This window comes from Manihot esculenta, chromosome 3, assembly GCF_001659605.2.
Source record: "Manihot esculenta cultivar AM560-2 chromosome 3, M.esculenta_v8, whole genome shotgun sequence".
In the NCBI taxonomy this organism is placed as follows: Eukaryota; Viridiplantae; Streptophyta; class Magnoliopsida; order Malpighiales; family Euphorbiaceae; genus Manihot; species Manihot esculenta.
Window position 1 is genome coordinate 24,247,825 of NC_035163.2, and position 26,150 is coordinate 24,273,974.

The 26,150-nt window shown below is 32.3% G+C and overlaps 4 protein-coding genes and 1 non-coding gene across 5 annotated transcripts; 1 reads left to right on the forward strand and 4 right to left on the reverse strand.

Annotated features, from left to right (window-relative positions):
• The first annotated feature begins 389 nt into the window (after positions 1-389).
• On the forward strand, positions 390-1,886 carry LOC110610345. The gene is made up of 2 exons (XM_021750224.2): positions 390-1,098; positions 1,237-1,886. Exons 1-2 carry the CDS (start codon positions 628-630, stop codon positions 1,594-1,596), a joined length of 831 nt encoding a protein of 276 aa, XP_021605916.1. The 5' UTR covers positions 390-627; the 3' UTR covers positions 1,597-1,886.
• Positions 1,887-2,216: 330 nt separating this feature from the next.
• On the reverse strand, positions 2,217-2,289 carry TRNAE-CUC. The gene has a single exon. It is a non-coding gene; the product is annotated as a tRNA-Glu (tRNA).
• A 4,431-nt stretch (positions 2,290-6,720) lies between these two features.
• Positions 6,721-10,344, reverse strand: LOC110610740 (vesicle-associated protein 4-1). Its single transcript, XM_021750798.2, has 7 exons — positions 9,934-10,344; positions 9,517-9,587; positions 8,379-8,460; positions 8,115-8,233; positions 7,474-7,551; positions 7,260-7,379; positions 6,721-7,166 (listed from the first exon to the last, which is right to left on the reverse strand). The coding sequence occupies exons 1-7, from the start codon at positions 10,187-10,189 to the stop codon at positions 7,110-7,112; spliced, it is 783 nt and encodes a 260-aa protein (XP_021606490.1). The 5' UTR covers positions 10,190-10,344; the 3' UTR covers positions 6,721-7,109.
• A 2,590-nt stretch (positions 10,345-12,934) lies between these two features.
• On the reverse strand, positions 12,935-13,285 carry LOC122723236. Its single transcript, XM_043954869.1, has one exon. It carries the CDS (start codon positions 13,283-13,285, stop codon positions 13,028-13,030), a length of 258 nt encoding a protein of 85 aa, XP_043810804.1. The 3' UTR covers positions 12,935-13,027.
• On the reverse strand, positions 12,935-22,827 carry LOC110610730 (diacylglycerol kinase 5). The gene is made up of 13 exons (XM_021750786.2): positions 22,474-22,827; positions 22,136-22,352; positions 21,935-22,057; positions 21,676-21,804; positions 20,851-20,936; positions 19,909-20,032; positions 19,395-19,443; positions 18,396-18,478; positions 17,215-17,282; positions 16,377-16,451; positions 15,434-15,521; positions 15,169-15,285; positions 12,935-14,847 (listed from the first exon to the last, which is right to left on the reverse strand). Exons 1-13 carry the CDS (start codon positions 22,563-22,565, stop codon positions 14,515-14,517), a joined length of 1,584 nt encoding a protein of 527 aa, XP_021606478.1. The 5' UTR covers positions 22,566-22,827; the 3' UTR covers positions 12,935-14,514.
• Positions 22,828-26,150: the final 3,323 nt, after the last annotated feature.

A 26,150-nucleotide genomic window follows, 5' to 3' on the forward strand; every position in this document is an offset into this window, starting at 1 on the left:
GAACTACGTAGAAAGACGGAACTCTCCAACTATTGTGGAGATTCTTTTTTTTTTTTTTTTTTTTCCGGAAGACGAGAGTTTTTCATTGATAAAAGAAGACTGTTTGTGTAAGGAAAAAGGGATAAGGTCCAAGATCTCTAGGCCCAATAAAAAATAAAAACAACCTCCTGAAGCCCATCCTAAGAAAATCTGTTGATAATTTTAATAGATTAGAAAAACATTTTTAATTTAAACGGGAGTTTTGTTTTTACTTTTAGATTAATTTGTTTTGATTTAAGTTTTATTTTTACTTTTAGATTAATTACTGTCCTCCTCTCTTCTTCTTTCTCACTAAAAATTAAAATAATTAAACTACCATCTAAACTTAGAAACAACACATATATTCAGATCCCAACAAACCATCCCTTCTCCTTTCCTTCATTTTCTCTCCACCGTCGACTACCCGATCTTGGATTCATTTCCCGTCATTCTTCTTTTCTCATCCATTTCTATCTTTATTAACTCTTTCTTCTCCTTTTTTTTCTTTATTTAATTCTCTCCCATTTGCCTTCCTCCGCCCTGTGTTGTGATTTATCCTTTTCTTTTTCCTTTTTCTGAGGCAGCGAGACGGGGTTCTGCTCCAGCAGAATGAAGCCGCGTCTCTTTGCCTGCTTTGGCAAGTGCAACTGCTCCTCATTCTCCTCCGTCTATCACGTGCATGAAAAGGGGAATAGCAACGGGACAGCAGATGCTTCACCGGAGGAGCAGCGACGTGCTGGTGCCATATTGGTGGAGCTATTCTCATCACAGGGTTGTAAGACTTCGCCGGAGGGTGAGTTATTGGTGTCAAGGCTAGGGAGAGGAGACTTTGCCCTTGAATCGCCAGTCATAGTGTTGGCATTTCACGTTGATTATTGGGACTACATGGGGTGGAAGGATCCTTATGGCTCTAGCCAATGGACTGTTAGGCAAAAAACTTACGTTGAGGCTTTGAACCTTGACACCATGTTTACACCTCAAGTTGTTGTCCAGGGTAGGACTCAGTGTGTGGCCAATGAAGAGGAAGCTCTTTTGTCTTCCATCATGAGTGCACAAAAATTTCCTTCACCCAACTTTCAGGTATCTTTCCCTTTTTCTTTCAGGCAAATTCTTAGTCCATTAGGACAGACATTGAAGTGGGCCACATCAAGTATTTAGGATTCTGGCAATATATTTTTCCAGGCTTTTTGTTGACAATTGACAAGTTTGCTTTAACAGGTAACCTTCCAGAGGCCAACGTCAGAATCCTTGCAAGTAAATTTAACAGGAACTTTAAGGACTAAAATTGACAACAAAGGGGCCAATATAATGGTGGCTCTCTATGAGAGTGGATTGGTGAACGATTGCCCGGCAGGGGAGAACATAGGGCTTGTCTTGTCTAATGACTACGTGGTTCGAAAGCTTGAAAAGCTCTGCACTGTCAAGGACATATCTGCCAAGAAGACAGTTTCAGGAACTGTTGATTTTTCCGTTTGGGAAGGCTTCAATAGCAGTAAATGTGGTATTGCTGTTTTTATTCAAGATAACTCCCATCAAATTTTTGGTTCACAGAACTTCCACTTGCCAGATAATATATGAGCATTCAGATTCATTTCATTTGTTGAAGAACTAAATGTACTCTGGCTTAAATCTTAGGCATCAATTTTCTATTTTTCTTTCCTTTCCTTTTTTAAAATTTTCTTTCTCAATGGTTTTATATGGTAGGAGATGTAGAGAGACATTTTACACTTCAATCATATGAATTTCTTTCACAGCTGTGGATTTCACTAGCAATGCCTCTATGGAATTAATGGTAATGGATCTTCATATTCAAATTTCAGTGTTTAGATCTGATTATGTGATCATGTTTCAAACTCAACGTCACTAGATTAATTAAGCAGAACGTAATCCACACTGCAAAATGTCAAGTGTTTTTGTTTTATTCTGCTTCGGGAAAACTTAGTATGTCTTTGCAGAGAGAGCTTTTGGGATGTGCTAGTGTCTTCCTCTGTTGGTCTTTTAAGCATTTCCATCTGAATTTGGGTCAGCTCATCCTCAAATTTTTTTCTATATCTTGGTTCTTATTGTGATGCTTTGTTGCACCTAAAGAACTTGCGAGGAGTTTTAACTTGAATCGTTGATGACCAAATTGCAGTCTTCTGCAGAAGAAGAGGAACTCATGTGAGATCACATGTAGTAAGGGAAAAAAATCAAAAAGATTCCGTTGCCGGGAATCGAACCCGGGTCTTTCGGGTGAGAGCCGAATATCCTAACCAACTAGACTACAACGGATTTCTGAACAAATTTCTAAAACAACAAATATGTCAGGGAGGATTAGGTAAAGTAGCATAGCTATTATAAATTTATTGTTTGTTTGATAAAGTAACCTAGATTAAATCAAAACCATGAGTGATTGAATCTTTGAGCCAAATCTTAAAAGGGCCCCAGTAAAATTGCACAGGTGGAAGATGGGTAGAACCTAGAGGAAGTGCTTATACCTTTTATAAAGTTGGGATAAGGGTAACAAATTCAAGTCTGTTTTACATTAATGTCAAAATGGTTATTTAAGAAAAAAATGGATTATATAAATTAAATTTAAAATATTTTAATGACAAAATATTCAAATAAATATTAAAAGTTTTTAGTGTCCTTATAGAGAGAAATATAAAAAATACTGGATTAAAATATAGAGAAAGAAGAAAAAATAGAGAAAGAGAATGATAAAGAAAAAGAGAAGACAATTCCGGTGTTAGAGTTGCTTTCCCTTGGCGAGTGGCGACTTCCCTACTCATAATTTTTTGGTAGTTATAGTTTTATTTTGGAATTTTGGATTTGCTATAACATAAAATTTTATCTTTATTTTTAGTTAGTATTTCTTTTCTATTTTCAATGGCTGGCGATTTTATTTCATGCAGATGGTATCGTTGGCTGCTTTATTTAGCAGTTATCGAAATAAGGATTGACCAGTAATAATTGAAGCTAGAATTTAGTATTTAGCTTTTTGAAGTGACTCCATAGTGTTATGAGACTGAAAATACTATGGATTGATATGATTTCTTGTGATCATTGATGGGTGAGAGCAGTTATGTTGGGTAATTATTTCTGTTTGCATGATTATTTCTTTGTCCGGTTATCTCTTTTTGAAACATTTTACTTTGTGTCTTTACTTTGTATTTTTCTGAATTGCGGTCGCTTTGCTTTGCTTGGGTGGTGGACAATGAAAATGCGACGAGAATGATTAGGAAGTTTTTTTTGCTGATTAATCGTTCATTGATTGTTTTGATCAGTGCAGTGAACAGAGACTTTAATTGCTGAGTCTTCTAATTGTTTTTAAAATATCGGTACCATTTGATTTTTGGGCTGAACCATATCAGTTGTCTGGATTTCTATTAATTTCTTTTGATTTGGGATCTTTGGGTTGGCATTCTACTCTTTACTCTTAGAGCATTTTAAATGCAATTTTCTTGCATTAAAAAAAAAAAAAAAGCCTATCAATCTAGACTTTTTTTTTTTAGTTTCCTCACTAACAGCTCCTGTGAATTTGAAGATAGAGTGCAGCGGGTAAAACCTATTCTTCAAGTTTCCATTTTATTTCTTTTTTTTTTTTTTTTCTAGGAATAATCCATCATCTCTTCGTAATAATGATTTTATTTGTTGGAATTGATTTTCTCTTTTAAAATTCATAAAAAAAAAAGCCTTATGATCATTAGTTGAAAAATATTTGCTTTACGTTGCTAAGGTATTTGTCTTCATTTTGTATAGAGTATTTGTGTTGTAATTTTGTTATTTTTAAGGTGTGCAAATAATTTTTCATTATTTGGGAGAATGAATTTTTTTTTTAAAATACTTGGATATCTTTAAAAAAAAAAAATCACAATCCACCTATTAGTGGATTGAATTGAAATTATAAGTTTGAAATTTTTTAAGAATTTTTAAAAATCTTCTTCATAAAATACAGTCAGCCCTCAAATACAGATTTAAGGTTTAAAATTGAAAAAAAAAAAAAACTTTTTCATTACTTTATAAAATTTCTTTTCAAATAAAATGTTAGATGATTCAAATAAATTTAATGCTCTGAGATTCAGAAAATAGAATTTACAGTGGTTGTGTAAGTTTGGTCGAAGAGGAGAGTGTTCCTTCCTTTTTATTTCTTTTTTATCTGTTAGTGACGCCGAACGGTTTCTCTGCTACAGTGCCACCTGTTTATGTTACGCAGATCCGTACGTACGAAAATGTCAAACGCCATTCCCAAGCCAGACAGCCATTTAATTTTCTTTGACGCGCGTATTGACGATACTGCGAAGTGACTGGGCCTGCTGTCCTTCCTTGTGTTGCGTCACCGGACTAAACTTCTTCCTATTGGGTTTGAGCTTGTAAGTGACCCAGTTCGCTCTGCTTATCCGGATCAGGGCTAAAAGTGTTGAACCGGTCTGTCGGGGAAGTTTCATAGGCTTTGGGTCAGTATTACTTTCTTGGACCCGACCTCATTCGGAGACGCGTGAAACCCGATGGTTATCAAAACTCATGAGTAAACTCTATTATACTTTAATGGTTATCTATTTTATGTAGGTTCTTTAATTACGATAGCTATTTATATTGCTTTGGATTTAATAATAATATTTTGATTTATTTGTTGAAAATAAGAAGTTGGGAAAAAAATCTAATTTATAAATCTGAACTTAAATGAGTTTTTATTCAGGTTAAACGTATAAATGATTCGAACTTAACAGATTTTTGAAAATTTTAAATTTAGTTTGATAAAAATTTTTCAATTTTGAAAGCTTATTAAGTTCGAGTTTGCATGTTAAACTCAAATCGAATATTAAAAAGAATTTAAACTTTATTCACTTAGCAAATGAGTTCTGCGTTTTTATGGAATGTAATCTGGAATAATTTAGAAACAGTTTAATCTATTTATAAATATAATAAATTTTAATTTAAAATTAAATAATTTTGATTAAATAAGTATATATATATATATAGAAAATAGCTACTAAACAAATAAAATATGAGTTTTTAATTGTATATTTGTAAATTTTAAAAGTATAATTAAATTGTGTACGAGTGAAACTTTAAACAACTCAAATTTAGTTTATAAAATTTTTCTCAATAGTGTTTTTGTCATTTGATCCAATAGCGTTCCGTTAGATAGGTACAGATTTGATAAATACTGATAACTCTCGGATAGAGTATTAGAATGGAAAAATCCATTAGATAATGAACTATTGGTTCTAAGCCATCTCTGGCGATGAATCAACAATTCGAAGCGCTTTTCTTGCATATTCTTAATAAACCAGCGTTTATATATAGATGTAGGAGGATCTGTTTGGGAAGTAAGAAGCCCATTTGACATCTCTTTATCTGCAAAGAATTCTCGATGTGAAAACACAGAGACAAAGGGCTGATATTTGAATAGGAAAAAGAGTGGATCCGCAGGGTCCCAAATGAATTGGCTTATTCGAAAAAAGCCTTTTTCTTTGGAAAATCTATCTCGTATCTGGTACTGCATGGTTCCACTATGCAAGAACTCCGAATCATTCTCTTGAAGCTCATCCTCTTCATCATAGATGATCTCTTCATCATAGATGATCTCTTCATCATAAATGATCCACTTGCCCCAAAATGACCGGCCCAATAGAGAAATCCCAATTCATTGGGCCTTTCAATACAATCAAATAGAAACCCCCAAGGACGCCATATTCTAGGAGCCCAAACTATGTGAGTGAATAAATCCTCCTCTATCTATCTATTTACAATTCAATTTGCGAGCTCATGAACTTATAAATGAGCCGAACTAAATATTATAGAGTTCAAATATAACTTATTTATTGAATAAATTTAAAAATAAAATTATTTAAAAAATTTAATCGAATTAAATTTTTTTATCGCCTCAAATCTTGAATAGCTTATAAATAATTTATTTCATTTTCACTGCAATCCGTCTGATAGGCTTAATTCATCCTTTCCCTTACACCAACGAGAAATATCTTCTTCCCATCTATGTAACACATTTCATTAATCTGTTAAGAAATAAAATTTAAAATTAATTGGTCCCAGAGTATTTCTCCACCTCGCTCATTTAATGGAACAGTAACAGAGGAGACATGAATGGAACAGAAGAATCATGGGAAGGGCTATTCCTATTTTACAACTTCTCATTAATAATAATAATAATAATAATAACAATAATGAATAATCTCCATAAAAATTAGAAAAAAAAAACATTTCCAGAGTCAGATTAGCCTACTGTTGTGCACACAACGCAGAACTAAACATTGGGAAAATTACTTTACCTTTACAGAGAGAGCTTTCGGGATGTGCTCGTGTGCTAATTTAAGGTAATAAATCCAATTGTTTAGTCATCTTCTGGAAAACATTGGGAAAATTAGTATATCTTTACAGAGAGAGATTTGAGGATGTGCTTTACGTAGGGAAATCTTCCTCTGTATGGTCCTTAAAGCATTTCCGTCCGAATACGGGTATTATAATAAAAGAGAAAGCAAAAAGACCATGTGCGATTGAATCTTTGAATAACAATAATAATGAATAATCTCATAGAAAAAATCCACAGTAAGATAAGCCTACTGTAGGATACACAGAAGACAGAACAGAGAATTAAGTTTTTCTAAACATAAAAGTTAAATCAGCTAAAATAACGAATACAAGCTCGCCTAAATTAGGGTAAAAATGAGATCACAGCATATAGGACCGCAAAAGAGAATGTCCAGAGGATGCAACTGAAAATTCATTACAAAAATAGAAAAGATACATCTCTTGCGAATGACTACAAGAAAACCAATTGACTATATTATTGATCAAGTATAACTTCAGCTAAAAACTAATACAAAATCTAGCACCCATATTCCTAAAACACACAAAATAAAGCTGATGGTATTGATTTATTTTTATCTTATAAAACAAATTCCATTATCTAGGAGGAGGGTAAAGCCCCAATTTTAAACATTACCCTATTTTTTTCCCCTTTGGTATATGACTGCCACGCCAATCTTCACCACCACTCACCAGATCCATGAATTGACGAGAGATCCAATTCCTCATAAATCTCTTTCACTGGCAGAAGCGATTAGGCAAAGAGCAAAACCCATCTCATGTCAAGTGTCTGTAGCTTCAACCTTTTGTCGAGCCAAGTACTTCTCTCTCCGCTCTTTCTGAAGAATACATATAAAAAATGGCATATAAAATACAATTAGACAAAGAAAAAGAAATTTTTTTGTTCGAGGGAAATAAGATAATAAACATACCCATCCATCTGTTACAAGACCTTCCCCAACAACACGAGGCCCAGTGTCTGGTGGAGATTTCTTACGATCTTCAAAAGCAGCATCAGCTTCAGTTAACTGATGCTTCAGTTTTTCCAGTGCCTTGGAAATTATTAAAAAAAAAAAAGCAAAAGAAAAATTATTGTTGGAAATGTACTTTTCCAGTATCAAAAAATTGAAAGACAGATTTACTGACAGGACTAGGATGCTCCACATCCAAAAATACAACCCGCAATACTCGCTCAACTGTTACCCGATCAATCTGTTCATCAAACTGCGAGGGAAATATTCAATTCAGGTTAATCTAATAACATGACAGAATTTCACAAACACAAAAGAAGACTAAAAGAAACTGGAATAGCATGTTTAATTGCATGTCCGCAAAAATAAGAAAGAACAAGAATGAAAGTAGAATAAAATTACAATATTCCAATGGTCCGATGCAGCTCCACATAAAATTTTTTTAGAAAATTTGCCTAGTTATAAGAGCATTGAAAATTGCCATAACAGTTCATTGATTGCAATTCCAAGCTAATTCTTGACCTATTCTCATATCTACGAGACTACGACTCATTACCATATCTACAAAGTTACAGAAAGAGGCCAAGTTGAGATGTGGGAAAGTTTTTGCTTACACTCATTAAGTATGTTAATTTGAAAATCAAAATTGGGAAATTGCAATTCGATCTCTTTAATATATCCCACACCAACCTAATCAAATGGTTATATACTCTCTTAGACAATTTATCTCAAGCAATCAAATAAGTAAAGCTAATTACTAATAAAAACAATTTAAGACTAAACAACGAAACAGAAAGCAAATATGATGAGCCTCACCAACTCAGGTGTATATTCTGTTCCTCCTTTCACCTTCAAACTCATGATCTTAAACTTAACATTGCTCTTCTGGTCTATTACTTTCTCATTGTTCTCTGGATGCTCCACAAACTTGAACACTGTCCATTTCCCAATTCAAAATGAAAATAAATGTCATATGACTTGCAAATTAATCATTATATTGCACCTCCAAACTGCACAAGAAATCATGTTCCCCGCCAATTAAGTATGAAATTTCCAGAGGGAAAAAATTTGGTACGGTACCAGTCGCAATAAGGCTCTCTCCTGGAGCAAGGATGCCACCAGGAGGACGCATGAAACAACTCTTCGGTTCAGTTGTTTGAAACTACAATAGGATAGAGAAACCAGTCCGATATCAATTAGGTTATGCAAACGTCCATAGTATGAACAAATGTATAAACCTGAACAAGTCTATTATGCTTACGTTATATTTGAAACAAACCATCATCAAGTGTCAATACGTCATGTTATAGCACAGGGAAAAGATGTTAACAAAGAAAAAGAAGCAAAATGACGAGTTTGAGTCTTTTGACAGTTGACAAAAGATAAAAAGAGGCCAAAACCGCGTGGGGAATGGAAACCCATTCCAAACTCCAAGGTCAGCAAGCCAAAGAAAATAAAAATGGAGCAACGAAAGAAAAAGGCCTCATTAATTACTGGGTAAATTACCATCAGATACTTATAGTTTGTAAAAGTTAACTACTTAGTGCCTATTTTTTAAAAACCACATCAAAATATTCATATATTTTATAAGATCAAACTCATTAATATTTTTATCAAATAAAATGTTAATAAACTTATTATTAGCATTTTATTAAATATTATAAATACATAAAATTATACAAATTAAATAGTATAAAAATTTGAAGTTAAAACAATTTAACTAATGTTTTTTATATATAGAAAAGTTTGATAGTACAAAATATAAGATATTTTCATAGTATCTTCTTTAAATAAATACTTTCTCTATTTCTTAATTTTTATTCATTTTATTTTTTCACACATATTAAAAAATATAATTTTTTTAATTAACTTTTTAATTATACATCTCTTAAATATATTAAATTTTATTAAATATTGAGAAATATTTTAAAAATTTTCTTAAAAATAAATAAAATTATAATAATTAATTGACATGTTGCTATAATTTAAAAAAATATGAACAATAATTTTAAAATAATAAAAAAATAATAAAAATTATGAGATGGAGCAGTATATTCTAATTTTTTTTTGTAATTATTTACCCTCAAATGATGTAATCATGTAAATGCAACGCGATGCGTCATCTTGCCTTTGTTAAAATCCATACCAATAAAATTACTGTATAACCCTGTTAAAGAACAATAATTTTTCCACCACATTTTAATTATGTAAAACAAACCTTGAAAGCTACATGAGACCTGCTAGTGTTTTTCATCCTGATTGCACTTCTCACCTGTTTCCCTGGTTCATCTGCAACCCATCCAGCACAAAATAACTTCAGCGGTTACACAAAAGACAAAAAAAAGGTTAAAGCAAGATTGAGATCCAAAAAGAGATAAGCGAGAGAGAGAGGTAAAACTTAAAATAAGGCTTAAAAAACAGTATACAATAAGGTAAAAGCGTCAAACAAAGTAAAAAAACAATAGAGAAAAACCCTGAAATTTCTATTATTTGTTGATCGAAATCTCCAATTCTTGGTTCTATAAATCGCGCTTGTTAACCAAAAGGAGAATGACTCCGATTATAATTCGAGTTGACCAAACAACTGAAGTCAACACGTGTAAAACATTCAACCGTACAAATAACGTCGACTTACACGGAAAGTAGAGGATTTTAGCGGGGTCAAAACGGAGTCTGCGCCAAGCAGGGAGAAGAGATCGGGCAACAGATAATACCGTTGTGGATTTGGAGCTATTCTTAACCTGCCGGTTACTGCTGTTGCCATTACGAGTGTGGTTGAAATTTTTCGTAGAAGAGGAAGACGAGGTGTTGGTTGTTCCGCTCTGCCAAAAAGGACAAAGACTAAACAACTTCTTATCGCTGTGAGGCTTTTGCCGTTCGGCGACCGCCATCGATGTCACGGTTCAAAATTAAAAAAACAAATATTCTCAGAGAAAAGGAAAGGAAGAAAGCTTAGTTTAGTTTGTTGTTAGGGAAAATATGTGGACCGTTGGGTTTCTTGGTGAGTTTTATTGAAGAAAGCTTGGTTTAGTTTGTTGTCAGGGAAAATATGTGGACCGTTGGGTTTCTTGGTGAGTTTTATTTAGGAAATATTAATTATTTAATCTCTCGAGCTTGAAAAAATTTTCAAATATTTTTAAAATTTTAAAAAATTTTCTTAATTAATAATTTATTAATCATTAAAATATTTTCAATATAAGAAAACTAATCAATAATTTTTTTTTAAATTAAATAATCAATTAATCAGTTTTTTATAATATATAAATTAAATAATAAGATATTTGATAATAAAAATTAATGAAATACTATTTAATAAACTTTTTAAAATTTTAAAAATATTTTATTGTGTTTTAATATTTCACTGATTAAGCCTCTGTTTAAAAAAGTATTTTGAATAAAAATATTTAATCTGAAAAATATTTTTTAATAAAATAATTTATCGTTCATTTTTTAATTTTAATTTAAAAAACAAAATATTTTAATAAATTTATATATAAAAATTTTAATAATAATTTTAAAATTAGTATTTTTTATTAATAAAATATTTTCGGTTGATTTTTTTTTTTTGAAAAAAGGCAGCATTAAATAATAAATTTAATTTTTATTTAAACGTGGGGCGTGGGGTTTGAAATGGTTATTTAAATTGGATTTTTGAGTTGGAATCCGCTGGTAAGCGTGTTGACGGTTGTGCAAAGATAGAGAAGCGTGATAAAAAAGGCGTAGGACAGAATAGGGAGGATAGGTTTGCCCGCCGACGATATGTGAGGGAAATGCAATGTCATTTGGAATTAAATATTAATTAGTGATTTTGCTTGCATTTAAAGTTTTTCTCTATATTCATTACATATTTTAGTAATTTACTTTTAAATGTATTTTTTATATATAAGATATAATATTATAATATATTATAATTAAATTTGTTATTTTATTATTAATTGATTTTAATTATTATAAATAAGCTATTTCAAACATGGTAGTAGAATCATTATACACACATATATTTAAAAAAACTACATCAGGAAAATGAACACCCCATTGTTTCTTAGACCTTACAATGAAATTCGACCTGCAAAAACCTTGATCTTTCAGTGGTTCCACAGCAACAAAGGTGGCAGCCACAATCCAAGCTTGTCTTGTGGCCTTCATAACTTCTGTAATTTGACAACTGTGTGCAGAAGTGTTGATGAGTTGGGGAAGATAAAAGGTTTGGTCTGTACAATGGTAAACATACTGAAAAATCAGTATGTTGTTCATGGTTTGAGCCTCAGCCAAGGATGATGATGATGAAGAAGAAGAAAAAGGGTAAAAAATCCTGGGCTGAGCCTCAGCCAAGGATCTTACGTTGTTCATGGCATGGTGTTGCAGAGATCTTATAACATAATTCCATCTGCAAACTCCTTGGTCTTTCATTACCTCCACTGTGCCAATACTAGCTGCCACAATCCAAGCTCCCCTTTTACACTCATTGTCTTTTTTTTATTTTTTGAAAGAATAGAAAGATAAAACTCTATTTTTATAATTACTTTTTGCTAAATTAAAATGTACAATTACCAACAGGCAGGCTAATTAGCCTGTGGCTTTTTCTGGCTGCCGAAATGAAACATACTGGGTAAAGGCTGGGGGAAGCTTCCCACTTTATATAGGCATAGGGCTTTTGGAATTTTTGCATGAGGCTTGATTAATTGGCATATGGATTATCACCCACTGTTTAGGAACTGGCTCCATTAATATAATCAATATAATTAATGATTATAATATAATCAATTTTAAACAAATAACCTCTGTGCTATTGTTTTATATGTATTTTAGAGTATCACCTTATTATTATTTTTTAATTAATGTATACTAGAGCTGCATTTAAAAGCTCAGACTATTAAAGATTATAAAGGGCCATTAAAGAACATCAAAGTCCAGTACTCAACAGATACCAATAGAAAAACCAACCCAAAAGAAACCAAACTCAAACAACTAAACCGACTAACGAACCAAAACAGATATACAAAACAAACCAACATGTAGCAGCAGCAAACCCAGTCATTTCTTAAGGAAACTTCTATCTGATTTGAAGCAACAGCAAGGTCAAGCCATTATGCTTTATGTTGCCCAGAAATCAGACATCTCCATGTCTGAAAACTCAAGTCGACATGGCAGGACAAAGCTTCATGCTTTCAGATAGGCAGAAAGAAATGGAAGTGAAGCTTGTTCCTTGTTTATTAGCATGGAAAGAACAATATGCACAAATCAGAGATTTGTAGTTTATCTTTGATCTTTCCACCACATGATGAAAAGTAAGTGTGTTGGGAGGAAGATCTCCAGAAAATTCAAAGCCAGTGTCTCTAGACAAAACTCGTTAATAATATGTTACTATGCTACTTGAGTTATTATGCTTTAAAAACTTAATGATTAAGCAGTGAACTTATGAGAATTGGGGATTTAATATGGTTCTCTGTCTAAATTTTTTTTTTCTTCCTTTGTAATTTTACTTTCCCCTTAAAAAATGGCCTGCAACTCTGCAGACACAGTTTGGGAAAGAAACAAGGCCAGTGATCTGAGTGCTTAGCTTGTAATGAAATTTGAGATAAAATCGTATGAAAGTTCACTAATCTATAAACGATCCAGAACTGAAACTGCAGACATAGAAGAGCTGAAGGAACATTATTATAAAAACTGAAAGGAAGCTATATGTACATTCAATGCAAAATTGGCACTGCACAAACAAGCGTGAGGGTTCAATTAGGACCCCAACAGCTCAAATACATAACTGTTCTGAGAGACTCCTCAGACTGTTTCAACTTGTCATCTCTGAGCTTCTTTGGAAGAGCAGGAAGCAATTTTTTCGGCTGCTGAGAATATGATCTGATATTGTTCTTGGCATGTTGTTGAAGTGACCTCAGTGCATAGTTCCATCTGCACAAGCCTTGATCTTTCAGTGCTTCCACTACTCCTATACTTGCAGCTACCATCCAAGCTCTGCTTGTAGAACTCATTTTGAATTTGTAAACTATGGAGTGGAACAGAGAACTGAAACTGGTTTGATGTGAGGATTTTAGTAGCTAGGAAGAAAGACTTGTATCTTGCAATTGTGATTTTGTTGTGGAGGGGAGGAGTTCTTATATATATGTGGAAAATTGGTGAAATAAATTAATAAAATAGGTAAAGATTGGGAGTGGGATTGATTGGTGAGATAAACCAGCGACGGTTTCACCAATAGTTTAGGGAAAGCCAATTGTTTATAGCAGTGGTATTTCTAAAACAAGCTCCGAGAATCATTGAATGGGGACAGACAACTGTGAGACAGAGTGAAAGCGAACTCCAAATAAACAAAGAGATATAATCATACTGATATCTGGTGGGGTAGGGTTTGGTAATTTGGTGTTTGATCTTATCCTAAAGTTTCTTACAGTCTTGAAGCTTTTCTTTTCTTTGGATAAGTTTTCCTTTATTTGTTTGCTTATCCTTCTTTAGAATAGATAGAACGTAATCAGAAAAAATAAAGCTTTTCCTTCTCTTATTTATATATATTTTCTCTAATTCAAACAAGAAAAATACTTATTCCACTTTATTAGGTTTCAATTTTTGTTTGTGTGATTCCATCAATTATGAGTTGAAAATTTAGAGCACAATATAAATAATTGCCAACACCATTTCAAAAAAATAAATAAATAAATAAATAATTGCCAACAATTTCTTAGCAATGCAGCTCGTTCCTTTCTTTTGTTTTTTTTTTTTTTTTTAGTTTATTTTTTATAGAACGATCAGCTTCCACATGATTGGAAAATTACAGAATGATCAGCCTCCCCATGAATTTGCTCGCATACCCATAACAACAACGCAAGACGCTCCGAGCATCCACTGAGAAAGCCATAACAACCTCAAGTTCACACCATCTCCATTCCATTAAATAGAGCTCACTGAATTCTGGGCATTTTATGCAGTACTGAGCGGCTGCTATATAAATATCGTGCTTGGAGTGCATCCAAATTGCCTTCACCTTGTACATGCCGTCCTTGAAGCATCAATTCCACATAAGAGTCAATGCACACATGCAGGTTAGTTGAATTCTGGAGCAAAATCTGCAGTACATTGTAAATGGATATAAAGTTCTCCTGGCCATAGTAGACATATCATCAGCCATGGCCAAAGCAATAAGCTAAGAATGCAATTAACATCTAAGCCTAATCAACAGATGGAAAATACAGGATAACATGTTTGTAGCTCAACTAAGTTGAGATATATCAACATCATCTGGAAATTTGAAAGAGTCTGCCGCTCCAAACTTCCTGCGTTCTTCCCAATCTTCATCAGATTCATTTTCTTCATCCGTATTCTCCTCTTCCTCATCATGATCATCGATAGGTGGTGCTGGATCATGTATGCTTCTGGATTGGCATGATGTAGTGGCAAGCATTGTTACTTGGGAATGATTAGAAATCTCTACAACAACTGTATCATCATCCACTGGAAGTGGTTGTTTCCAAGGTTCTCCATCGATCCTCATGAATGTGTGGTCAGCTGCACCCTTACGGAACTCGAAACAGATTCTACTTGCCTACATAGAATCGAGTGAGGAAAAATCAGCTTGTCATAAATGAGATATATGAGAGCGTGTTGCTTTTCTAATGGGTTTTAGTTGCTCATAAATGAGTCAAATTTCTCATCAAAATATATATATGTTTCAAAAATATTTAAACTATAAATCAGTTCAAGCAGAAGTGTAACATATTTGTACTTTGGACTACAAATTCCTGCATCTTACTATGGACCCACATTAAACTCTGAAAATCTCTAACTCAAAAAGGACAAACAGAAAAGGTCCAGCTGCAGGTGTTTAAAATCTACAATTTTGCAAAGGTTGAGATTCATTTCATACCTGTGCAAGACGAGTACCATGTCCTTTTGCAGAAAGAAGCACAAGCCCATGCCAAGCATTCCTAAAACCAACAACCTCAATAAGACCATCATCTACATAAGGAGGTGTGAAGCCACGCTGTAAAAGAAAGAATTTATCCAGTCATTCAGAAAAAATTATCAACAATATTATTCAAGTAATGCAGAAAAAGTGCATAGGCATGCAAAATTTATTATGTAGTATATAAATGCATGTGCAGAGAGAGAGAGAGAGAGAGAGAGCTAACATCGCGCAATCTCATTCTGTTGGGTTTTCCCCAAGGATTAAGTCCACCTGAAAAGCTGGGCAAGTTGAGGCAAACAATGGACCTGATGCTGTATATTAAAGACAAAGTATCAGTGAAATGAGCCACAGAATTTTGACAGGACTTGGATTGGCTTATTGGTGTTATATGAAGAATAAATAAGGCAGGAACCAATTAAAGAGGGAACAAGAAGAACAGGAAAAAGATAGACAAAAAACATATGCAGAAGAAAAAGTGTAGGGCAATCATTTACTTATTGTTTTTGATACTCATTCCATTAATAAAAATTCTTCCTTCTCAAAATTTGTTAATTCTTGCCTCCTTGGTCCCATCTGTTTTCCAAGGTGATAGTGAATTATGAAAACCCCAGTTTTGACAGAGATTATTATCCATAATATTGCAAAGAGGGAATAATATGGGTATCTACGATATGAGGTCACTACTTTTCAGGTTATCTGCATAAAATTGAAATAAGCACTTTGACTCAGGTTACTTCAAGAAAGCTGTAAGTACAAGCTTAATCTATATAATTAAATTAAAGAAATGTTAAAGGAATCAATCAAGCACGGGAAATGCAATTAACAAAAGAAATCAAATTCGAATTTTAAGTCGTTGAAAAGTATCAGACTTAAAAGATTCCAAAACGTTTCTATGCGCAGTCTGCTACATAAAAGGTCATAGTTGACAACTATTTTTTGATCATGTGTCATTTTATTATTATTTTTTGATAAAATGGTATGCCCCATTTAATTCTTCAAAAGCACATTAAAATTGGTGTTCCCCTATCTATAACAGTAGATCTATTAAGTTTCAAAGATGTGTGCATTTCCTTTATCAAAGCATCAATTTACACAATTAATACTACTAACTGAAGAGGGTGAAAGGTGAGAAGAGAGTGCACAGCATAAAGACTAACATATCTCACCTGCTAGGTATATTGAGGTCCTCCCATTCACCTTTGCTTTTCATGACTTTAACCCTTGTAAGCTGTGCTATGTTCCTGCATTAGATATCAAGTCATTCTCAAAGATACAAGCAAATACAAAGGCAGTAGATAAGAACACTAGGCAAATTGAACAAAAATTCTTTCAAATGATGACACGTAACAATTTATATATTTGGTGAAGTGGAATGGCACAAGTCATATGGCTGATCACATTTCTTTGGAATTCAGCTTGGTTAAGCAAGTTTGGCATTGTATATACTAGACCACCAGATTAAAAATCCATGTATGTTGGGATTAGCAACATCTGCTTCCTAGAAACGGATACTACTATGATGCAGCAGTAGCAAAGAATTCAAAAACAACTTAGCACAGGCTAACCCAACAATTTTGGTGCACCAAAACTGAAAGAAAACTTTGAAATTATAGTGATGAACAATTGATCCATGATACCTCTAAGGCTATGTACTTATAGAAGGGTTCTACTTGCTCTACAAATATTACATTAATTCCTGAGTACTTGAAGAGTCTCCTTGAAAAACTGAGTTATAATAAGTACTCGAAGAACTAAGTTCTAATAATTACTCAACGAATACTTCTTGAAACTAAATTCTAATAATTAAATAAATAATCTCCTTGCTGGCTAAGTTTGCTTAATGGGTTGGATATGTGTGTTGAGTTGAGCTTGTCCCACATCATATCAACTACAGTAGACATAATGGAAAAGGAAAGGATCCAATATGCTTTCTGAAGAATCTTTCAACAATTATACAAGAGACTCACAGCGAAGAATCTTTCAACAATTAGACAAGAGACTCACTGTGAAGAAGGATGAAGAAGAGAGGCACAAAACCATCCTTGAGTGCATCCAAGCTTTAAATAAGTACTCTAATACCAGAAGACAACAAGTAAAATAAAATAAAATAATATGGATAGGCAAAATTCATAAGGAAAATTATCAGATACACATACTGCACAAAAAATTGAGATAAGAAGATTTATGCAAAAATCAAATTGAAAATGGATGCAAGGGTGATAATGGAAAGATAGGATGAAGGACCAGTTACTAATATTTAAATGTGCTAACTATGCCGTGAAAGTTACAGACTCATTTAAGTGCTTTATCTCAAATGTTGGCTGTTGCAAGAAAATCAATGTTGCAATAGTTGCCACTTTCTGAAGGTGGACCAACAAGTGTACATATTCAGAATGAAATGTTTAACTAGTTCCTGTGACAACTGTATTTTCCCCCCTTTCCATTTCCCAAATCACCTTCTAGACGACTTGGTTGTATAACTAAGATGAATCTAGGTTAGAAATTTATACTCGCACCCTCCAAATGCTCAACTGAGATTTAAAGATGATGGTAGTTTCCTTCAATCAGGGCAACATATAACCAATTTTCATCTAGAAAACAAGCAAAATGTTAGTAAAACCTGTGATAGTGTTCACTTATTCTTCCAAATTTTGAAAATCTAAAATAACTAACCCATCTCCTCCAACTCCACTCGTCCATCACGAGTTATCTGACAACATTATAAAAGGGTGACCCAAGATATGAAGCATCCCACACTTGTGGGCTCTAGGGAGGATTGATATATGCAGCCTTACTTTTGCTTTGCAAGGAGGCTGTTTTCATTATCTAACAACAATCCATCAATGAACTTGTTGTGACCGGACAGCAATTGCTACTATCTTATGTTCTTTACAATGGTTACCACTTTAGCACCTGGTGTACTTCTTAATGATTACCAAAAAGAAAGAGAATTAACAATAGTCATGTTAGCTCAATGTGAATAGCTTAGGAGTACGACTATAGTTATTTTTGCATATGAGAAGAGGCTTGAATAAATTTAACAAGAGGATCCTTCAAGGAAACATTAACATTATAGCTTCTCTGAATATGTCTAAACCAGTTTTCAACAGAAGAACAAAAAGAACTAAAAACAAAGATGACAAAGGGAAAGATCAATTTATAATATTAAATATTAGGAACGATACCTGGTTTACTAATTGGTTTTTAAATTTCTCTGGTTGCAACTTCCTCTCAGAGTGAAAGGCATATGACACTTGAGCATCCATTCCTAAACAAGATAAAAGATGTCACTCAAGAAAGTTGGCAAGATGAATAAAGCAATAACAGTTTCTACAAGCAAGAATCATTGTCAAACTTCGCCTATTGCTGAAGAATGCTAGTGTTGGGAAATAACATTGATATCTCTGTTTTATTTTTAGCACCATAAATTCATAAATACATCTATGATGAAAACTTTGATCAATAAATAAGAAACTGATTTCACTCTCGCTGGTCCACGAGAGATCTACCTAGCTAGTTAGTTCTTTTTCTGCATTTTATTTTTTATTTTCTGAAACAAAACTAATCAGCCTCTAGAGACTTCCAAATTCCTACTTCGTAATTTCAAGACCTAGCACCACAAAGCTTGCAAAGTTAGGATAGTCCGAAGCTTCCGTGCATCCCTAGTAATAATAATTCATAAAGATGATATGCATATCAAAACACAAACTGATCATGTGTATGACATGATCTTCTAAATCATAAATAAGGTTTCTTATATATCATAGTAAAGGTTTACTGCTAGCCATAGGGTGCGTGAGGTGGCTATCTGTAGAATTTTTCCTCAAATATCATTTCAGCACAGCTTAATCATTTCACTGATCCTTGTAGTTTATTTTATATAAATTGCAATACTGAATCCAGTATGTTTGGATATAACACCTTACAGGAATAAACAATGAAGCAATTTGAATTATAACCTAAACTATCTAGGAAGACATGCTGCAATCATATATAATATTTTTGAATGCTTTACTTGAATTAAAATTTAGGGTCAAATAAAAACTCATATTTTGATGATGTTCCGATACTAGTTTGGATTGTTTCAAATCTCCCTTCTCACCCCACACCTTGCCTCAAGATGATGGACAATTATCCTCTTTAAATAAATGGAAATATATGAAACACTTACATAAATTTCTTACCCATACTGAAATAATTCCAAAAGCCCCCACGGAAAGTGTGATAACCCTCCTGAAAACAGCCAAAAGAAAATTTGCAGATAAGAAAAACATTGTCTCACGTGAAGCAAAACAAACATGAGAAGGGAAAACAACCAACGGTAAAAAGCCTCATGTCATGTGCAGCAAATTAAAAATTGCTATGGAAATCAACCAATATAGAATGTGGGAAACAAAATGAATGATATATGTTCTGATATTAAGTAAAATTATCATGTCATCCAGCAAGCAATGATAGAAGTGCATGATATATGTTCTGATATTGACATTTAAGTATCCATTTCTGTTCCTTCCACTAAGTATAAGTTGCAGGTGTTAATCCAGTATATACTAATATATCTGTTTTCATTTGGGCCCACCTGATGGTTGATACCATCAGAACAGTGAACATCAAGAATTATCTTTCCGTACTTTTGGAAGTTAAAAATGATGTATAAGTTGAAACAAATTTCTGCAGAAAATGGAAATTAAAACTCACCATATTTAATGAATCTGATTCAGAGACACGTTGAAATGCATGCAAAGAATGGGGTAGTTCAAGAGGGGCAACTGGATCACAAGAACCTTCCTTTGGGCATTTCATTCTCATGATAATATGCCAGCTATTTGGAAAAAGAAAAAAGAATTTAGTCCACGTGAAATAAAATACGAAAATAGGTTGGAGGCGAGGAGAACAAACAAACAGCAACAGATGGCATCATTATAATGAATAAAGATTGGAATTATATAAAAATCCAATAAAAGAGGACACTCAATAATCCAGATTTATAAGTTGACTGAAGTTGCTTATGAACTTCTCTACATGAAATAGGCTACTACTGACAAAAAGAATGATGAAATTTGAAGGTGTAGAATTGATTTTCAAACCTTTAATGAATATAATGAAATTTGAAACTTCATTGTAGCTAAAGAAAAGAGTTTTTTTACAAAAAAAAGAAGGGGGAAAGAGTTTTAAATTTATAAACCGAATCAATCCATTTACCAAAAATTTTTGCCTTGTTATCATTACTCATTATTTTTTGGGTAAAGTTTCTCAAATTTCAGCCAGTACAAGATTTTCACTAATTTTCCATTATGAATTAGCTTTTTCAGGCTTCTATCAGAATTCACCAGTCAGATGACAATAACACAGTCCATTGTGAATAAAGAAGCCAAAAAGGTGAGAGGCAAGACAGGTAAAAGAAAATGTGATCCATCCATGTCTGAATAGATTTGCTACCTCTCTAATGTCAGCAAGGAAAACTTCAAAAGTACTGGACTTGCCCAGTTCACTTGTGTCTTAACAGTTATTGCCATTATTTCATCAAGTATTGATGGCAGATATATCTTCAGTGTCTATTTATGCCTCATGATCTGCCTGTGTGATTGCATGTAATTATGTAGGTATCAAGAAAAGATCTAGAACATAACTGTTTGTTACCTGTCAATTTTCATTTCTTTGGCAGCCCTTACTTGCTCCAAAAATGTCTCCACAGATATACAGTCTGTGCCTGGGTTTTTCTTTCCCTGTGAATTAATAATACACATGATACACAATTCTAATAGAGAATTCAAGAATGGCCTCTAGTACTGAACCTCAAGTATCAGATGCTCCTATTTGTTCATAGTTGATTTAATTAATGAAATTAACAACTTCAAGAAACCATATATGCATGAAGAGGAAACTTGGTTCCAATTCTTTGCTGGTTACATTGACAAATAAAGAAGCTAAGCTGCAAGCTTGCTGGAGTTTTTATCAGCTAATTATTATCAGCGTTAAAATAATTACTCCTTCCGTTCCATAATTTTTGTCTTACCTTTCCTTTTTTTTTTTTTTTGACCCAAAATTATCATCCACTTTCCTTTTAAATATTGCAACATATAAATTGACTATTTAATTTTATCTTATTTCCAAAAAACCTCACAAAACATCTCTTAATATTTAATAAAACTTAATATATTCAAGATGGTTATAATTGGAAAGTTAATAAAAAAACTGTATTTCTGAATATGTGTTAAAAAAAAAAAAGAGAGCAAAGTGTACAAAAATGGGAGGGAGTATCTTTCTATCATATAATTTACTATTATAACAAGGATGCTGATGCGTGTGCGCGCGTTTAATCAACAAGAAATAATCCACGATCAATCTACACATTACAGGCAGAAATGGCCAAGCCAAATTAGAGCAATAACATAAAACAATGGAAATTATCTTAAATGGATATGGTAATAGTTAAGTACTGCGGACGCGATCGGCAAATCATACCCAACCAAATGCAAATGGGAGGTTATTTCCGGTTCCTAAGGGTACTGTAGCAATCGGTGGAGGTTGAGGTAGTTTGAGATCACTAACAACACCAAGGAGCCAACCAGCCGTACCATCTCCACCTGCAACCTAATTATCTGAGCATATATCAGAGAAAGATATATGTGTAGAGGTGGGTAATCGGAACAGAAATTGCATATATATCAAAACAGAAAAAGAAAATCAACGACAAAATTGGTCACATAACTAGTTAACTCACTATAATTCTTAGTCGCTTCTCAATTTCAGTAGCGAATTCATCACCATTGTTCTTGAGAGTTTGCAGGGTGGCATAAATTTGATGGAGGACCTTATCAGGGGCCTTTTCTCCCAAATCGATAACCTACAAATATAAATCCCCATCAGAACACTAGTAAAAAGCCCAATCCAAAATTAATTCCTTGAAACGTAATAGATTCACCTGATTTTGGTTAAGAAGGGAGCGATACGTAAGAAGAAGCTCCCCTCCGAGCTGGCCTCCACTTTTTGAGTTGATGAACACAAGGACAGGACAGGGAGGCACATGAGACTCCTCATTGTATTCCTCAGGCTCTGATCCAGCCACAAGAATGTAATCTGGAATAAAGAAGTCCTTCAATGCACTATCAGATTTTACACCACCCGTGGTTGCTTCATGGCTGCAGAATTTTGTGGAAAACAAAAATTAATCCATCAAAGAAATATCTATCAAACCAGCTTAATAAATGAAAATTGATAACGCTCCATAAGCAATTAGCATTAGAGGAAACAATATGTGACCTCCTAGACACAAGATTACGAAATGAATCCTTAAGATCTCTTAATCTCCCGGAACGATGGGAAACACTATTACGAAGGTCCATTTTCCTCATGAGAATCAACAAACTAATAACAATTATTCCTTGGATTTTCTCGCCGGCCAAACATGGAGAAAGAAAAAAACATAAATACTATTCCTTAGGACGCGCTTTTATCGATTATTAAGTGAGAACGTGCATATACAGAAAAATAATAAAAATATAAATATTCTTAGTTTTAATTTTCAACAGAATTCCAGCAGAGGCTTCCAAATTCGAATCCCCTCTTTCTCTTTCCTCATTAAGTCCAGCGAACAGCGATTTCCTTTTACCTGCTCCTCCCCGCGAATCGACACGAGAAATGGCCGTTATTTTATAAGTTATTTACCTGTGGGTGAGCTCACAGTGCTACGGTGGATTAATGCTTCTAATCGTGGGAAAAAAGTTTTGGTGTGCGTGTGTAAACGGTGATGGCGGTGGATGATTGGGTGAACAAGAAAATGAGATAGTGGGTCTTGCATTAGATGATGGCCTCTAATAGATTGGAAATGACGTGGACATATTTGGCTGAGGAAAAAAAAAATGGGTTCCTATTTGTCTACGTGTGAACACACATGCGATCAGGATGGCAATGCAGGAAAAGCCGAAAAAAGCCCCAAACTTTCTTCTCTTTGGCGCGAGCATGAGTCAGCTAGTGTCTAATTGAATAATCCTATACTATAACTTTTTAAAGCAGCTTTAATGCAGCATATAGTAATAGATATTTTCTTAAAATAATGTTTTTTTAAAAATTATTTATTAAAGTAGTGTAAAATTAAAATAATTTATAAAACTAATATTTATTTTAAAAAATACTAATTAAATTGATATTTGTAATAAATACCGAAAATATTAATATAATTGACAATTTTTAATAACAATGTCCCATCATCTATTATTTTAAAAATAAAAAATAATTAATCACGCATACGCCAATAAAACTAGTGTTTTCAATGGATAAATTATCCCAGCAGTGCAGCGGTTCTTAAGGATTTTTTTAATAATTTTAATGAGAAATTATTATTAGGTTTTTATGTATTACTAAAATTTATTAGGTAATTTTATTTATTTAAATTTCAATTAAAATTTTTCATATTTTATATATTATTATATATTTAATAATTTTAAAATAACAAAAAATTGTGTTATTAATTTTTTAGTACAATTTCAATTTAATATAATTATATTATTATAATAATAATAAATTATATGATTTCAATTTAAATAATAATAAAAATTAATTTTTTAGTAAGTCACAGTTTATTAATTTTAATATAATTATATAATTATAATAATAAAAAATTAATTTTTTGTATGATTATATAATTATAATGATAAAAAATTAATTTTATATATAATTATATATTTAATAATTTTTGATACTATTTCAGTTTAATATGATTACATTATTATAATAATAATAAATTAATTATATATAATTATATATTTACTAATTTAAATTTATTAAATTTTTATTATTAAAATTAATAAATATTATAAGTGATTAAAATTATATGGTTCTAAATTAATAATAATAAATAATTAAAATTATTAATATAATCATAATAAATTACTAATAATATAAAATATGAACATTTTCAATTCAACTTTAAATAAATAAAAACTATCTAATAAAATTTAGGAACAATAATGATTTAATAATAATGTTTTATTAAAACTATTAAAAAATTCTTAAGAATCGCTGCCATAATGATGAAATAATTTGTCCATATTGAAAATGTTAATTTTATTGACGTTTTCATGAATATTAATTATTTTTTATTTTTAAAATAATAGATGATGGAAAATTACTATTAAAAATATTGTATTGACTTTTTCAATGTTTATTAAAAATGCCAATTTGATTAACGTTTTCTAAAGCAAATATTAATTTTATAAATTATTTTGATTTCACACTATTTTAATAAATAATTTTTTTTAAAATATTATTTTAATAATTATCTTCATGTCCTAATGGCTTTTTCTAGTCTTGTAACTACAAGTGTATCTTTAGGTTTCTTCACTGTTAGCTTCGGCAAGTGGAAGAACCTTTTTTCGAGTCTCCATCAACGATCGGATTCCTGTAGCCTAGGATTTCTTTGGTTTATTTTTTTCGGGTTTGGGCTATTGCTATGGAATAGGAGCAAGTTTTTTGAGCCAAGGCTTGATTCTACAGTTTATCTTTATTTATGGGCCCTGTCTGTCTACTTTGTTTCATTAAATATTTATTTAAAAAAAAAACTTTTTCTTTTTATTTATCTCAAAATATTATACATTTTTTCACATAATCATTAACATATAAAGTGAGATATTTACTACTAAAAATACCAATCAAAATGATATTTTCAGGAGCAATCTTTTTTTTTCTCGAAATGTCACTCTTACTAACGCTTTTAAAAGCAAATTTTCCCATTATGCAACAATTATTACATCATGCAATAATTGCTATAAAAAATAACACAATAAAAAAATTAACTTTTTATTTGCCAGGAAATAAGTTTTCATTAGTAAAAATCAGTGGTTAAGGCCTACAACTAAAACAATTATTAAGTCCTCCTAGCCCAACATATAAAGTTCAATTTAAGAACAAACTCTAAAAATTCTTATAAGTTTGATCCGAATTCGACCATGGTAGCATATCCATCTTCTAAAATTGTCTCCATACCTGACGAACTTCAATCACCAAAGAAAATAAATATGGTGGCTTCTATTGTAGGCATAAAGACAATATCAACTAACTATAGTCTATGGAGTAAAGGGAGAGACATACAACCAACTATATAAACAGATCCTTAGTAAAATAGGAGGAAAAGTCGTGTTACCATCCGATCGAGATGAATCGTTTTCAAAAATCCTGTTAAACATGTTGAAACCACAATCTAATACCGAAATCAAAGGATTCACTTAAATCGAAAATAACGTTGGCTAAAGGTGTGGAAGGTGTGTTTTTTATGATCAAATCGCGCCTTTCGAGATACAAGTTCGCAAGCCACCTCCAATAACCAGTTACGGATCTAGAAAAAAAAGATTGCAGCAAACCCATTGCAAAAATAAACATAAAAAGGACAAATCAAAGAGAAGAAAGATAAATTAAAAAACCCTCCACAAACATATATAGATATGCCATAAAATAATAAAAAGCAAAATAGAAATAAAATTAAAAAGTCACTCGGATGTGAGGAGGAACTATTTTTCGGGTGAAAGGGAGGAGGTCTCGCCTGCCCTGTGTGAATGGGCAAAAGGAGACCGACAAAACGGTAAATTAAGAGAACTTAATTCCAAAAGAAAAAAGACCACGGGAGTAATATTAAATAAAAAAACAACTTAATTAGCATTTTCTAATTTAAGTATCTTATATTGTCATAAAAGTTAGTAGTTCTAAAAATATATGTATCATTGGTATTTGCAATGAAAAAAAATTGTGAGAAATATCCAGTCAATAGCTCAAGAAAATGCTTGTAACATATGCAAGAAACTTCATGTAGGATTAGCGTTTTCAATTGAAGATATACTTTTTTTTTTTTTTTCCCTTTTTTCATATTCCCATACATCCAAATACTTTTAATTGCACATTATAAAAGTTACTATGAATTTTAATGCATTTTCAAATAGAGTATTGTG

What these genes read in the sequence shown, in the direction of transcription:
- LOC110610730 (XM_021750786.2), bottom strand. Translation starts at nt 22,565, where the DNA reads ATGAGGAAAATGGACCTTCGTAATAGTGTTTCCCATCGTTCCGGGAGA. An exon ending in AATCAGATTCATTAAATATG is followed by an intron (nt 19,444 to 19,908) that starts GTGAGTTTTAAT and finishes GGCTGTTTTCAG; the next exon opens with GAGGGTTATCACACTTTCCG. An exon ending in AAAACCAATTAGTAAACCAG is followed by an intron (nt 17,283 to 18,395) that starts GTATCGTTCCTA and finishes TTCTGGTATTAG; the next exon opens with AGTACTTATTTAAAGCTTGG.
- LOC122723236 (XM_043954869.1), bottom strand. Translation starts at nt 13,285, where the DNA reads ATGAGTTCTACAAGCAGAGCTTGGATGGTAGCTGCAAGTATAGGAGTA.
- LOC110610345 (XM_021750224.2), top strand. Translation starts at nt 628, where the DNA reads ATGAAGCCGCGTCTCTTTGCCTGCTTTGGCAAGTGCAACTGCTCCTCA. An exon ending in TTCCTTCACCCAACTTTCAG is followed by an intron (nt 1,099 to 1,236) that starts GTATCTTTCCCT and finishes TTGCTTTAACAG; the next exon opens with GTAACCTTCCAGAGGCCAAC.
- LOC110610740 (XM_021750798.2), bottom strand. Translation starts at nt 10,189, where the DNA reads ATGGCGGTCGCCGAACGGCAAAAGCCTCACAGCGATAAGAAGTTGTTT. An exon ending in AGAGAGCCTTATTGCGACTG is followed by an intron (nt 8,234 to 8,378) that starts GTACCGTACCAA and finishes GGAAATGGACAG; the next exon opens with TGTTCAAGTTTGTGGAGCAT. An exon ending in CAGAATATACACCTGAGTTG is followed by an intron (nt 7,552 to 8,114) that starts GTGAGGCTCATC and finishes TTTCCCTCGCAG; the next exon opens with TTTGATGAACAGATTGATCG.